This window comes from Vulpes vulpes, chromosome 5, assembly GCF_048418805.1.
Source record: "Vulpes vulpes isolate BD-2025 chromosome 5, VulVul3, whole genome shotgun sequence".
In the NCBI taxonomy this organism is placed as follows: Eukaryota; Metazoa; Chordata; class Mammalia; order Carnivora; family Canidae; genus Vulpes; species Vulpes vulpes.
In genome coordinates, this window is record NC_132784.1 from 122,040,225 (window position 1) to 122,057,099 (window position 16,875).

Sequence of the window (16,875 nt, forward strand, 5' to 3'; positions counted from 1 at the left end):
CCCCTGCTCATGTGTTCTCTCTCTCTCACACTCACTCTCTCCCAAATGAATAAATAAAATCTTAAAAAAAGAAGGATTTTATTATCTAAAAGTAATAGGTTATATAGTACATTTAAAAAAAACATAAACAGTCTAGTTTTATTTAATGTCAACTCTTAGATTTAAATTTCTTGATCTGATTTCAGTGTAATATTTCAATATTTCAATCTACCTCACATTTTTGTTTGGAATAAAATTTTAAAAATTATCTATCTATCTATATATATGTTTATGAATTAGACTTGGAAAATCTACTATTTGTAGATCACTAGCTGAGAAAGCTTTAAGTCTAAAGACCTAGACTTGTAAAAAAAAAAAAAGACCTAGACTTGTCCTAAAACTAGACAAGTAGACTATGGTCTTACCATAATTAGTTCCTTAGTAAAAAGCTATCATGTTAGTGACTTCTTAGAGCATCTTCCCTCTAAATTCTTTTAAGATTTCTCATAATTCAAGAAGTTGGAAAAATGTAGAATGAATGGAAGACTAGATGTATTTAATTTCCAGGTGGATACAAACCAGATTTCAAAATGTTCTTTACAAATCCTACATCCAGCTGAGGCCTACCTCTGTAATAGGGGATATCTATTTTTTCCTTTAAAAATGTTAAAGTACCAGCAAACCCAAATATGAGGTAAATACACTCTTAAGATAATCTAAAGGGAGAGGTATATTCATAATTTTTTAAGGGATCTACAATTATAATTGTGGTTATTTGAGATTAAATCATATGGTACCTTAGTCACTCTCTCTTTTTAAAAAAAAATTATTTATTTATTCATGAGAGAGGCAGAGACACAGGCAGAGGGAGAAGCAGGCTCCCTGCAGAGAGTCCGATGTGGGACTCTATCCTGGGACTCCAGGATCACACCCTGAGCTGAAGGCAGGCGCTTAACTGAGCCATCCAGGTGCCCCAATAAAATCCTTTAGAGAAATTTTATTTTATTTCTAAAATAAATCTCACCCATGAAAATATTTATATGTAATTAACTCCACTACAAAGTATGACTAATGTTTCCAATGAGGATTTAGTATAATTTTCTTTAACAAATATGTAGCTCATTCTGCTCTTAAAATATGTAATTCATTATTTCATTTGAATGTATTATTTAATCTATCAAATGTGTAATGAATAGTAGTAATGGCACAGAAATACAACAATGTAGTTTTACTATCATAACTAATTATCCACTGGTGAAACTAAAAATTTGAACTGTGGAAAGGTGAGATAGGGAGAGAAAGAGGATAAAAGAGAGAGAGAGAGAGTCATGACAAAATCAGGAAGGAATAACCCAAAGCTTCCCAACCTTAGTCGCTCTCTGATAGGCAGCTAGGTATTAAGGGACATTATTATATCTCTCGACCATGGGCATACAATTTTGTGCACCAGTGCTCAGGTGACCTAAAAGAGATTATACAAAAACTCAATTTATTTATTATCAGAAAGTATTCAGCAATGGGGAGGCTCTGGTGCAATGTGGCCAAGACTAAAAATGTAAACAAAACATGTAGATTTCATATTCCCTTTCTTGGTTAATGTAATATTCATTTAAGCAATAATAGAATTGCTTAAAAAGAGGTAATGTCAAATGTTAGCATTTAAAAAATTGATCCAACTCTTTATTCCAATACATTTTACTTCTTCCAGAAAAATGGTTAGGCTCAGTATCTCCATTTCAAAATTTAGCCAGTAATGTGGTGTTTCTCTTTACATAACGTGTTAAATCACAGAATTTTTCCAGATAGAGCAGGATACTGATCTAATCATCACACTTTCTATTTTTCTATGTTTTCTATAGATCTGAAGGGTCTATTTGATCTTCCTTAGTTTTGAGAAATAAAATTTGATTATTTGGTCTTCTAATGAGGGAATACATGATTGTTTTTTAGCTTATTCTTTAGAAATTAAGGTCTTCGGACTGTGAATAAAATAGCATGCAGTTTTTCCAGGGTACAAGTGACTCAGAAACATCTACTTTTCCCATGACAATTGTACATTAGTGAGCTGCTTTGCATCCATTGTTCTTTTAAACATACAGAACCATTTTGCATGGTCTCCATTATGTAAATGTAAAAAATTATTCTGATATATTATGAATAATAGTCTATAAATTATAAGTTATGTATCTAAATAAGTTATACAAACAGTGGTTAATGGGATTGACTCTCAAACTAGACTACCCAGATTCAAACTGCAGTTTCAGTACTTACTAGCAGTGTCTAGAAATGTTAATTAACCTCTCTGTACCTTATCCATAAAGTGAGGACAGTGATGGTTGCAATATCATCATTTTCTTCATGAGGATTAAATTAGTTATTACCTACAAAGTTTATGTGACTGGAGCATAGGAAGCACCCAATCAGTATTAGCTATTACCACATTTAGTTTAATAAGAAAAATAAAGTCACACTTATCAACTATCACTATTGTGTTTTTCCGAATAAGACCTCTACCTTGATAGCACTGAGAAAGGCATGATTCATTTATGACTTTACATACAATTAATTAGATAGTTATTGACATATTTACATAAGAAAGAAGTTATCTCCACTTTAGATCATCTTATCTAACCACAGTACTACAATGATGTGTGATTCTTGAAACTGTGGAAATCAAACCACTTGATGTATTTTGTAAGGATTCTGAGTTCTTGGTTAGTAACAGATAACTGAACAAGTTTACATGTTTCTAATAATTAATATCGCAACTGATAAATTTCATAAAGTGAAAGGATAATGCATCCATTAAATTGTGGTGGTTTATCACTTTTATTTGAACTTTTTATTTATTTTGAGACAGTAGTCACAAACATCTACCATTTAGAAAGCATAGTCCAAATGAAATTTTGTTCAAAAGAGAGGTATCTTTAGATTAGCCCCCTATCATGGAACTATTGATGGTACTGCAGGCAAGCCCCTATATGTCAAACACCTCCTTTGGTGAGACAAGTAATGCACGATAGAGCTATTATTAGCAGCAAGAAGATTCCAAGCCCTTGGCACACCCTTTGTCTTTGAAAGTGAAAAAGGGAATAGTGTACCTTGCTAATTTTCTTCAAGCAAGATCCTGTGTGATACAGTACACTGCAGTAATTCTATTCAAACACTTTTGTTTAACTTAATGTTTTCTATCACTCACTTCTTCTTTTCCATAATAGATACTGATGACAATTTGGCTTTTATAAACCTTTGGAGAGCATGTCATACAAAACCTGCCAACACAATGCTTATGTTATTTAAAGGTCAGTTATAATTGTTTTCCTTTTCTTAATTTCTTTCTTCCAAACTTAATAAAAGCAATTTGAAAAGCTTGAGGTTATTATACTAGGAAAAAATATGTCTTTAGGTGTTATATTTAGACATATAGTAATTTCAAGATTTCAAGGATTTAATATATTAGAATTTAGAATTCAGTGAACCAGTATGTGTCAGTTTCTTGAATTTATACAAAAACCTTATCTTTGGTTTTAATAGTTTCTTTTTTAATTTTAATTTTAATATTTAGTTAGTTATTATAAGCTCTATGCCCAACTTGGGGCTTGAACTCATGACCCCAAAGCCAAGAGTTACATGCTCTACCAATTGAGGCTACCAGGGGTCCCTGGTTTTAACATTTTCTTATCAATTGGTTCACATAGTAGACGCAGAGAAATTGTCTCTACAGAATGTTGGAATATTGGAAGCAGAGATATTTTTTTTAGATAAATAAGACTTCCATTCTTCTTTCTCCACAGAAATAAAGATATGGTGTATCTGATGCTGAATCTGCTTCCCAGTACGTAAATACATCCCTCATTAAATTGCTAGTCTGCACTTTTCCAAATGGTGACATAAACTCAGTATAAAAGAATAGTGGCATAGCACAGGTTGAGTTTTCTAGATCTGGTGAGACCCTGCCATCCTTGGACAGTATCAAGGCAGCTACATGCCCCCATTGGGTACTCTAAGGGCCAATATCCAGGGACTGGCTGCATATGCTCCTTCCTGCCTTCACTTCTTGCCACTTGAGTGGTTGGTTAAATTGGAAACATAGTCTCACCTCACCATGGACATGTATGGTGTGGACTTCTTTCTCCAAATCCATAGTCAATCTGAAATAATATTATAAGTTTTGGTCATTTAGGAAGAAGCTTGATGCTTGAGCAGGAATCAGGTTCCCATTGCACTTGTATTCATTAACAGCATGGATTAACTGGTGCTCTGATCAGATTAAACTAATGACAATAAATGAGCAAGGCATTCTGTTCCTGTCAAACAAAATGAAGAAATTGTGGGGAAAAAATATATAGAATGACTAGAACAGACTTTATAGAGTATTCATTATTACAAAGTTATCTTGGGCTCACCCATTGTGGAATAATACATCAAGAATAGAAAATTTATTTTTTTAAAGATTATTTATTTATTTATTCATAGAGACACACACAGAGAGAGAGAGAGAGAGAGAGAGAGAGAGAGAGAGAGAGGCAGAGACACAGGCAGAGGGAGAAACAGGCTCCATGCAGGGAGCCTGACATGGGACTCGATCCTGGGTCTCCAGGATCACGCCCTGGGCTACAGGCGGTGCTAAACCGCTGTGCCACCCGGGCTGCCCAAGAATAGAAAATTTAGAGTTAAAACTCTATTTACTAAGATTACTACTTTCAGTACCTTCGGAATATTCTAATGACTACACTACTTAGGAGTTTTGTGCTCAGCAAAGTACAACTTCTACTAGTCTTAGGTTTCTGATTTTTTTACAATGAGAGTAGTAATACTTAAAAATATTATTGGAAAAAATAAATAAAATAATAGCTCTAAAACTGGGCTTCACATATAGTATGCATTAAATAAAAATTAGCCATTATTAGTTTTTGAAGAGATGCTACTATTATAATTTTACAAAAAAAGAAAGAGAATAATGGAGCTCAGATAGTTTCACCTGCTAGATGAAGGTCATGCACAGCTAGTATGTGGAAAGCTTCATTAAGCACATGATTTAATTCAAATTGGTTTTGGAAAAGATTATGGAAACTCAACAGAAATTCACCATAGTAGAGTCCTAAAATTGGTCCACTAATCTTACATTACTCAAATATCAGGTCCCTTGATCCATATGGCATTTTTCTAACCCCAGATCTTGAACTCCTACTCAGTTGTATATTTTTCCTATTTAAAACTTTGTAGGATTTCACCATTTCCTTGTGTGTGTGTGTGTGTTTGTGTGCATGTGAATAAGTTTTGATATTTAACCCATATGTCATCTGAAGTCCTCTTGTTCTTGAAGATCTAAGTAAGATGAGTTCAGACTCCTATTCCATGCCTCATGGAAAGCCCAATATCCTTCTCAGGATTTCTCTAAACTCCCAAAGGATCTTGCATCTTTATAGTCCTCTCTATCTCCAACCATCTTTCCCTACAGCTTTTAAATTTCCTACTCTGGTGTATATGTAAATGGGAAAGTCAGTCTCTTTCTGAGGCATACACCACATGCACAGTTTCATAAAAATAAATGTGCTCAGCAATGTGAATGTAGCACACTTCCTTCGATTATAGGGAAGCAGAAACACCACCAACTTAAATTTGAATATCATATGTACCCAGTTTTAAATCTTTTCATCTGTCTTGAGGGTCATCCATCCTTGTTCTCTTTTCTTCTTTATTCTCCACCACCCAAAAAATTATCATAAATTGTTAATTTAGAAACAGTTTTGCTGTCTTCTATTGCTTTCTCTCCTAACATATTCTCAGACTCTTATATTCCACCATAATAAGCACCTTATCAAGATATTTTTCTAATTGTAGACAATTTTCTCTTTAAAAGGAACATTTATCAGGAATTAACAAACATACACACCGTAATTGCAAATCATTTCAACTCTTCCTGGATCAAGGAGGGAGGGAATTAATAAATAGAATTAATAAAATAAAGCAAAAAAAAAAAAAAAAAAACACAACAACCCACAGTTGAAAGGTGCTTCTGTGGGAAAAGAGCTCCAAATCAAAGCTCAGAAGTTCTTTGAAAACATTTGTATCCCCAGATATATTACTCTATGTGCTACTTGCAGAAGGGAATCGTAGTTAAAATCATGGGGACAATTTCTATCTTCCCCAAAGCAAGCAATGGCTAACTACAGAAAGCCCTGGTCTCTGATTGTCTGATTTATCAGGGGAAGGGCAATTTGTCTTTATGTAGAAGTGAGTCTCTGTTCCCATTGGAGTAAAATAGTGAGATAGGGTGTTGAGATAGGGTGTCTCTGAAAGCTCTGTGATAGAATTTAAAATTCCAAATATGGCTTCACACACATTTCTTCTGTGTAAAACTTAACATTTTGTGTTTATTCTCCAAGTCTGGGGTACTTATTGGCTGTATTTATGCCCTAGAAAACGTGGCAGTTATTTCAGATTTTTAAAAATTATAATCTAAGACAATATGTTCTTATTACCTAAGGATCAGTTGTAAAGACAAAGCAATTATTGTTATTAGCACTATTATTTCACTCTCACCTTTGTTATGCAGTGTTGCTCTTCTGCTTTTTTTGTTAAATAATCATTATATTTGTGTCATTCAGCTGATCATTGTGCTCATCATCTTCTCAGAGCTTTAACTGGAAGTTAAAATTTAAATATTTAAAACGGCCTTCAAGGAGTTATTATTTAAATACTATAACATGTAGATAGAGGCTAAAGATTTCTACAAAGAGGCATTGCTTTTGGCAGCAGAAAATCTTTAATTTTGAACAGATTAAATACATGATCATAAAACCAAGGAAGTTTTAAGAATTCCTCTCCTTCCCAAGGTACTAAGATATTCTAGACAGCCAAGAAGCAGATTTTTTCCTAACAAATTTCTAGGACGATGATTCTGAAATCCATCCAGGAGTCTATTCCATATTCACTGTATTTTCAGATTTATGTTACTGAGTATATTTCTCACTATTATTTCATCTTTATTGGAGCTGAAGAAAATGGATTTCCTTAACCCCCTTCATATTCTCCCAATGCCTAAGGAACAATGCTAATTTACTTCTTAGCCCTTATTCCTCCAAGCAAATCAATCCCTCTTGATTAAACTCTCTTCGTGAACATCAACCTTAGCACCACTGCTAAATACACACGATCCCTCCCAAACAAAGGCTGCAGAGAAAAATACTAAATATGTAGAGGAGGTCTAATCATGAACTATTATTAGAGAATATTAACAAAGCCTAAATTCAAAACTCTAGAACTTTAGATCACAGAAGGACTGTGATCTAAAAACTAAAAAAAAAAATTTTTTTTAAAGCTGACATTTGAAGCAATTTAATCAAAGCTTTTGCCATTCCCTCTTGGGTTTCAGACATAATGTGAAGCTGTTTTAAATCATTGTGACCTCCATGCCTCAGCATCTTTGGAAAATTCAGAGCTGGGTGTTTAGCACCTGAAAGTCTTTGTATTTCCTTCTAACATGATGGAAATAAGTTCCATATATGCATCATATTTTAGATATGCGTCTGATCGTCTCTGGTGTGGGCTATTTGCTGACAGTGCATGGTTCTTCAATAACACAGATAACGTACAACAAATGTGCCCTGCTCCTTGGTATACAGGAAATGAGGATGCTAACAGTAGCCGCCTCCATGAGTTAGCTCAATAAATTTGAATTGCTCATTAGAGTTCCAATGCTTCATTGTTGCCTATATGTGAACAGCTTAAGTGAATAGGAATCAGATGGAGGGTGGGGGAGGACACACAGAGATTTCACATAATTCCTGTTGCCAGAGAAACCATTTTCTTGCTGTCTGGGCATGCACCGAGCAGCTTAGATCAACTGGAGCCTCAGCACAGCCCTTGCTGTGACTTTAGTAAAGAAAACAAACAGAAGGAAGAAAATGCTTACGAAGAAAAGCAGAATCAAATATTAAAATGTTCTTTTAATTAAATGGTTTTGTAGACTGGGCTTAGAAACACCTTGTCCCCTAAGATGGCTGTATCGGACTATAAATGTGTTTCATGTTGATTTTATTCCTTTTCTGCCTGTGTCTAGAAGACTACATGTTCATATATGTTTGCATACGTTATACATACGTATGCTTACACAAGAATGTTCTTTATCATTTTCCTTCTTTCTCTCCTTCTCTGCCTCCCCTTCCCCCATCACATCACACACATCCACATATCATCATATCACACAACTGTGCTCTGTTTAACACATGGGAAACTTTTCTCAGGGGATAAAAGGAAGAATATGGCAATAACATAGTTTGCTCACCGAAGCCAAAAAGAAAGGACAAAAATTGAGGAAGCACAGGAGAGTACATACTGTGAATTCTACACTTGTTTATTTAGCACTTGGGTTTTTTGATGAAGGACGGTATCTAAGCTTGAAAGAAAATCAGTTAAGAATATCTGAGATAAAATATTCTAAATGCACAGTTCCTCATGTTTTCTCATTTTTTATAAACAAATATACATTGATTTTACTTCTGATACTACTACTTCTGGAACTATGTAAAAAAGCAAGTATTAGTAGTAATAAACAATTATTTATGTATTTATTTATAACATCTCTGAAAAGAGCTATTTCATATTTTAGACAATTTCTTTTTTATTATTTTTATTATTTTATTTTCTTGTTTTTATTTTAAATATATCTGCATTAAAGGCTTCAATGAGGATTTTTTCTTACCCTTTGAGGAGAGAGATCATTGGTAAATATCTTTGATATGTAGAGATTTTATAAGACTAAATGTTTATTAATGAATTCCTTGATAACACGCACCCCATGTAGAAATGTGTTGTCTCTACTTGTATATAGTTTTAACTCTAATGTCTTTGCTATTTTATGTCGTATTTTGTCTTTTGTCCCTGTTCTACTTGTTCCAACAACACACCAAAACTGTAACCATGTTTTATTTATGCTTATAAGTATTGTGCCAGGCATAGAGCCTGTACAGAGAAAGTATACAAGAAATATTAACTGGAAAAAATGAACCAGTGAATGAAGCAGAACTTTACCCCAAAGGGATAATAACTTTATGCTCAAGATAACATTATAAACTGAGAGTAAATTAGGACATGAAATTCAGAGTTTCAAATTGCCATATTATAGTAATCATAGGACATATTTCACATTTTTAGATACTCTAAGGAAAAATATAGCAATATTGAAAAGAGAAGAAATGTATGGAATAGGAAAATCACAGGTTTTCAGATATAGTCTGTTTCAAAAGTTGAAAAAAAATATTTTTGAAAAAAAAACCAAGAAAATAATTTTGATTTTCTTTTCATTTCTTTCTGATTCTAGTCTAATGTTTTTCTTTTCCTCTGTAAGCTCCAGACTTTTTGATTGTTGAAATGCTAAAAACTCTCTCTGTCTGCACAATTACTACATGCTAATTCCACCTGCCCTGGGGATACGGCCTAATTTACATTCCTTTTTAATGACCCATATCCTTTAGGCCAACACAGGTAGAAAATTACTGATAGGTTTAAAGCACTCTAAAGCACTACTAAAATTATTTAGATTTTGTTTTGTTGTGTCATTAATTTATTTTTGCTTTCTGTTTGTCTTAGAGAAGATGGGAGAATTTAAATTTTTTTAACTTTTGTTGTTTTCTACAAGTTTCCTTCTGCTTTTCTTTAATTCTTTAAATCTCTCTTCTTGCCTTTTGTCCATGGATTAAACAGATCACAGTAGAAACTATTAAAGATCCCCATGTAATAATCCCCATCATTTCTGAAAGTAGATTTTGTCATTCAGTATGATTTTTGATTTGTCATTTCCAGCCAAAATAAATTGATTCATTTTTACTCTTTTGTATATCTTGATGAAAACTTTAATTCCCATAAAGGTCTTAATTCAAATTTCGATAAACTGGAGGAGAATGTGTTTTGTCACTGACTCCCCTCCAGTTAGCATAGCTGATGAAAAAGAAAAGATATTGCAGCCTTAGCTTGCACTGGGAATCAACGCCTTCTTGTGTTAGATTTTTCATTATAAATGCAATTGACAGGGGTGTCTATTATAAGCTATTTGTTATACAATCTTTATAAATAGCTCTCATCATGTATAAGACAAGTCTAAATTTGTTTGGAAATAGCTTCTTAAGACACCCTGCTGTGGCTTCCTCCCAGTGCCAGGCTGGCATTCAGTGGGGGAGTCAGACACTTTGAGCAACTTCAGCTAGTCATCTTCCTATCAGCTTGAAATGATGTGCATCACATCCAGCTTAAATGATCCACTTTAAGTGAAAACATGGTTCATAGATAACCATATACAATTCAGCAATATTTAGCCATACTATTTAGCCATTCATCTAAGATGAATATTGTTTCGATTTCGTTGGAGGAATGTCCTGCTTAGCTATTTTGGTTGACATTGCCACCATTTCTGTTTCTTACAAGTTTAATTTGACTTGCCTTCCAGTGGAGAAAAGTCTTAAAATTCAAACATGCAATTGCCTATTTTCTCTAAAGACTAGTGTGTATAAGGAAGATAGAAAGCTTAGGACTCTTCAAGTCTTTGGTTCCATATTTCTATTCAAATTCAAGTTCAAAAATACATTTCAAAGTCAAATATAAATGATGTTTGGATTATCCACCATTTTGGATTATACACCCCACTGCTCTCCATTACTGAGGGTAATTAAGAGCTTTCTGATAGGAGAAAAGTGTTCCCTTAAATGCCGACCCTCTCTTCTATCAAACTTTCCCAAGAACTTTAATAAGTGAGACTGACTGATTATAATTCCACCTCCTTTCTCTACTCAGCCTCTGGAGGAGACATTCAAAAGCAATAACATCCTGCAAAGCACTAAGAAAGTGGAGAAGAAGAGAAGCTGGGGATCTGAATAATGAAGGCTCCATATCAGTCCTTGATAGTGGAAAATTTTCAACTCCACATTTCCAAGGGTCATTTAAGAACATATGGCTTTGAGGGAAAAATGTACAAAACAGAATTAATCTGGCAAGTATCTAGACATGCCAAAGTCATAGGACAGAAGCAGCTTATGGAGATAATACATAATCCCGCCATTCCACTCCAGCCCCCATTTTTATAAATGAAAAAAACTAAGATATAAAATCACCCTTCCCAGTTAATAATCACCCCTTCTCTCTGCAACCTGTATATTTTGCTCATATTTCTAATGTTGCTTAATTATTTCTGTTATTTTCTTTTTTTAAATTTTTTTATTTATTTATGATAGTCACACACACACACACAGAGAGAGGGGCAGAGACACAGGCAGAAGCAGGCTCCATGCACCGGGAGCCCGACGTGGGATTCGATCCCGGGTCTCCAGGATTGCGCCCTGGGCCAAAGGCAGGTGCCAAACTGCTGCGCCACCCAGGGATCCCTATTTCTGTTATTTTCAATCTTCTGCAGCTATCACCTTTTTAAAAAGATTTTATTTATTTATTCATGAGAGACACAGAGAGAGGCAGAGACACAGAGGAAGAAGCAGGCTTCCCTCAGGAAGCCTGATGCAGGACTTGATCCCTGGACCCAGGATCACTCCCTGAGCCAAAAGCAAATGCTCAACTACTTAGCCACCCAGGCATCTCTGCAGCTGTCAATTTGCCTCTGACACCTCTCCCAGTTTTTTGATGTGGGTAATATAGCTTGATTTGGTATTCATTATCTGCTCCCTCTTCCAAATACGGGTTTCTGCTCACATCTGTACTAGGACCTGGAAATCTAAGATATTTGTACTCAAAGAGAATTATGCGGGGCAAATGTAGTACTTAAATTAGCCAGAATCTTGATTTTGATGGTTATCTTGCTATGTGAATTTGGGCTAGTTACTAACTTCTCTGAGTTTCAGTTTTCACTTTTGTAAAGTATATGTGATCTTATCTCCTGTGAGGATTGAATAATATAATATGCACTGAGTATGAAGTAATAGATTCTTATTAGCAGAAGTAACCTTTCCTTAGCAATGGCAATTTAGCATGAGAATGCTCACATGAAAGACCCCTTCCTTGTTTAGGGCTGAATTCACTTTCCTGGATATATTTTAGTCTGTCTGAATGCTTAATGACTTCTAGTTTTGTGATCTAAGAATCATGAAAATACTGTGTTCATCTGGCTGGATATAGGACTGACATAAGAGGAAACCTGTGGCACAGGGTTAATCCTAGGAAGTAATGAGTGAGCAAGTTATTTAATCTGTAATCTAAGATACTAAGACTGGGGCAAAAAGTCAATACTAAAAGGTTGTGTGTAAATGCCAGGAGCCAAACACAATAGATAACAGGAGATGAAGCTGAGAATAGTGGCTAAAGATGAGAAATATCTAAGGAATAAACACATACAAATTCTGCTGGATAGCCATCTTTTTCCAGGCCTATTTTTAACACAGCACCTGAGAAAACAAAACTCACTGAGGACTGGCATGGGAAATGTAATTTGTAACGTGTGTTCTAGCTTGTTCTGGTGTTTAGTATAGTCGGAAAATACATGTGAACTGATGTGGTGGCATAGAAATGGGGAAAGTATGATGAATGCTCTAAAGGGGAAGTAACTGACCTGGGCCCAGACATGTCTGAGAAGACATCCCATGTGACATCTCAGGTAGGTATTACAGGGCATGTAGGAGCTTAGAAAAGAAGGTGAGAAGAGGCATTCCAGCAGTGAAATGATACCTTGCAGAGGCTCAAAGACAGCAAAATGGCAAGTTCATCTAGCTGAAAACAGGCTGTGTGTGTGTGTGTGTGTGTGTGTGTTGCAGGTGGGACAAGGGAGGGCTGGGCTATTATGGGAGGAAAGGAGACTATGTTGACCAGTAGAATCCATCTGAGCAGAGGCTTTGTATGTGCCGTGAAGATGTGAGATTTTAGTCTGAAAGCAATGGGGGATTTTTTTGAGAAGTTTTAAGTAGGGTAGTAACATGATCAGATTTATGTTATTTAAAAATCAACCTGTTTGTTGGTGGTTTGGTGAGTGGAGTGGAAGAAGAAAAGCTAAGTCTTTTACAAAAATATAATTGCATATAATGAGGACTTAGCTAGTGGGCTAACAGCAGGGATAGAGAGAAGACGACAGGTGGGAGAGATATTTATAATAGGGAAGAGTTTGACCCAGTAACTTCATGTAAAGTAGAATATGGAACTTTTTTTTTTTTTAAAGTGTGAATATAAGAGATCCAGAGTGTCTGTACATGCTTTGGAGACATTGACACCTGTGTTTTTATCTTGCCTCTGGTAATTACTATTTATGAGACAGGGTTTACTCATTCATGAAATGGAGTTAATAATAATACCAGTCTAAAGGGCTGATGTGAAGGTGAGCGAAGATGTGGGAATGGGTCACCACTTAGCAGGCACCCAGTAAACACCAGTTATTGTTAGTATTATTAGAGATACACTTAAAATAGAGAGGGCCTGTATTTTTAAAGACACTTCATTAAACTTCTTTTTTCCAAACATATTCTCCCATTATGTCCCAAGTGGGTTGTATGACATCCAGGATGAAATGGAGTCACATGTGTAAAATACTTAAAAGAATGCCTGGCATACAGTAAGTGCTATTTGCTCATTAATTTAAATAAGTATCTAGTTATTTACTGTGCTGTCGGTTTACTCTGCCATACTGAGAAACTGGAAAAGGCTCTGAATTCTTCCTGAAAGACACTGGCTCCAAAATTAGAGAGAATTTATTTGCAACCTAAACCTATTGTAAAGTTCACTTATCAGGAAATAAACCTTAAAGTGGATATGGATCATCATTTCTTTTCATTGAGCGCTTTCTGTCTGAGTTTTTTGGAATGATTTCTAGTCTTTTCAAAGAAAGCCACAATTGTGGATGCATTTGAGTGAACAAAATTTTAGTTGATAGCACAGATTGAAGATAATATTTATGACTGTTAAATAAGAACTGAATTATGAATGTTCAGCCCTGTCAGTCCCCATCAGTGGAAAATCTGCATAGAACCTATTTAATTCTTTCAAATTCTGCTTCAGTCCGGGATATATCAATATATTTCTTCATCTTGGTAAGTCTTCAAAGAGGGATTATATAGGTGGATATAGATTAATCTTTTAAACGGAAACAGTCTGCTGTGATTTTAAGAGATAAAGGAATAACCTTTACTTACATTTTACTTTTAAATAGTTTTTCTTTCCATTTTGCTATTTCGGAAGTATCTCAAACCAGACTGCAGTAAGCTCCGAGGTTAAGGCTAAGGTATTTATGGAAGTGAAATTAGGGTAGAGATTGCTTTTGCCAAATAGTAATGAAATCTAGGTATGTAAAAACAAGATTATCTCATTAAAGCAATAATAAACACAAAAAGATATTAGGGGCCAGATGGAAATTCAAATAGGAAACTCTATAATAGGATATAAGAATGCAAATCACCCAGGGAAGAGTTTTTGCACATTTAAATGTAGTTGCTTGTGTCATAAAAAGACATACACATAAAATACAATCTGTTAAACTATTTGTATTTGAATCATAAGAATTTCTAAGTAGAGAGACAACAATGTTTATTTGAGAATCAATGCCTATAGGTATGATGTTACATTTAAGATGAGTACTAAGTGTAAAGTTTCAAGTACTGTCTGGTATGACTTAGCATATTTTAGAGTCAGAGGTTATAATTACACTCAAAGTCATATTCAGGCAAATTCAACAAGTATAATTTCAAACTCACCATTTTATCTTATTTTGGAGAATAGTTCTCTCAGTGATCATCCTTCCTTTGTTTTGTTTTGTTTTTTCATTCTCTTAGTCCTATGTGGTCTTTTTTTCCTTTGTTAGTTTATGTATTCTTTAACTTTGGAATTTCATTTACCACCAGTCCTCCAAATTACTTGCCTTCCTATTCCCCAGATTCCATTGGCTATCCTGTGGGTGGCTCTTTGAAGAGAGAAACCCAGCTGCATTCAGATATCAGGTGGGGGTTTCAGTGAATGCAAGTTTCTTTGATATTTCATGAGATAAATATTGCAGAGCTAGAAGTGAGAATTCAGTGCAAAGGTGGCTGAAATTTACTTCTGGACAGGCAAAATCATTCCCACTGCCCTCCAAGATCCACTGTACTCCAGAATCCACTGTTCCTCAGGATCCACTGTCCGCCAGGGTCCACTGTCTCCTGTGATCCAGTGTCTCCCAGGGTAACACCACATCACACTCTGGTGAAGCCTGGCTTTTGGCCCCACTTACTCTGAGTCCACTTGCTCACATAGTGACCCTCTTTACTTGTTGTTGCTGTTTTCCTCCTTAAAATGCTCTTCCCTCGACATTCAGGGAAAACAAAACAAAACAAAACAAAACCCTATGCACTGTTTCAGGGATGACACCAATTCCACTACCTTCACCAATCTGTTCTCTGTATCCGTGAGCTTGGTTCTTTTTTGGTGTTTTTTATTTGTTTTTTTGTTTGTTTAGATTCCACAAATAAATGAGATAATATGGCATTTGTCTTTCTCTGTCTGACATATTTCAATTAGCATAATGCCTTCAAATGGCAATCTGTGTTGTTGCAAATGACAATATAATTTTTAATCTCTTAAAATAACTTGAAATACTGGGTTTAAAACTTAAACTAGGAACTTTACATCTGTTTGTCGCATCACCTAGTGACTCAATTGTAAGTTCCAGTTAGAACTCAGCTATTTGGGCAGCCCGAGTGGCTCAGCGGTTTAGCACTGCCTTTTGCCCATTGTGTGGTCCAGGAGACCCCAGCTGAGTCCTGCCTTAGGCTCCCTGAATGGAGCCTGCTTCTCTCTCTGCCTGTGTCTCTGCACCTCTCTCTCTCCTTGTGTGTGTCTCTCATGAATAAATAAATGAAATCTTAAAAAAAAAAAAAAACTCGGCTATTTGTGCTTCTTGCCCAGTCAATAAATTAATGGACATTACTTGTGATGCCTGGTGATATCTACCAAAGAGAACAGAACAAAGAGATACCAGACTATCATTTGTTAAAAACCAGAAGCAAGTCACTTAAGGCTTTTTTTTTTTTTTTTTAGAAAACTGGGTTTTCAGGCACTTTCTACTACTTAAAATGTTCAGTTAAAGATAGGTTAATCTGGTCACTATGTTTTCATAGGGAAAACATGTATCTTGCTTCAATTTTCTCTCTTATTTTTCCAGAAAATGTTGGCTCACATGACCAAACAGTACTCACCCATACACCAGGCTTACAAACAAAATGAGAATCAATTTCTTCACAGTTCACAGCCCACAAGAAAAGCTTGTTATCATCATTTGAAAAGTGACTCGTGAGGAAAGACTCAAAAGGAGAAAACCAGTGGTTTCTGACTTTGTTTATCTATGTATTGGAAGCTATAGATACATGGGTAAACCAGCTCTCCCATCCTACAAAAAAGGAAAGAAAGCTCCAATTTGCAGGATTTGCCAATTCCTGTGGTATAACTATGGCCACTATGGCTGATTTCAGGCCACTAGTGATTTTAATATTCATTTCATAAAATTCCCAAATATTTAACAATTGTCACAGAAGCCAATTCAAGCCCGTTTTAGCTTACTACTGGACTTAAAGTTAACAAACAGGATTGAAAAGTTCAGTAAGATCTTTAGCAGAAAGCAGAGGTTCAGTATTTTATTTCTTCCTGCTATCCTTTACTCTCTATTAAGTTAAATTAAAAGACCCTGACTCAAGAAAAGAAAGGACTTTGAACATTTGAAAAGTAAAAACCACCAGTTTTCATTGTGCACAATTCTTATCACATTCTTTATTAATCCAGCTGTCTTCATCTCCTCTTTAACAATAAGATCTATATCTTTTTAAACCAGTGACTGTAACCAATGACTGATACACATATGATCTCAACTATGTTTAGTAAGTGAATGAGTGATTTTGTCACCATTTGTGATACGTTTTAAAAAAAAAACCTGTATCCATGACAATT

At 35.1% G+C, this 16,875-nt stretch overlaps 1 protein-coding gene across 46 annotated transcripts in view; it reads left to right on the forward strand.

Annotated features, from left to right (window-relative positions):
• MAGI2 (membrane associated guanylate kinase, WW and PDZ domain containing 2) overlaps window positions 1–16,875 on the forward strand; it is a 1,307,576-nt gene that overhangs the window by 633,204 nt on the left and 657,497 nt on the right. The window contains exon 1 of one of the 46 annotated variants that reach the window (XM_072759844.1): window positions 3,769–3,814. The exons of the other annotated variants lie outside the window; for them this stretch is intronic. Coding sequence (XP_072615945.1) covers window positions 3,784–3,814 — 31 coding nt within the window. The 5' untranslated portion in view covers window positions 3,769–3,783. Of the gene's footprint in view, window positions 1–3,768; window positions 3,815–16,875 lie in introns of those variants that run through there. 46 annotated transcript variants of the gene reach the window in all.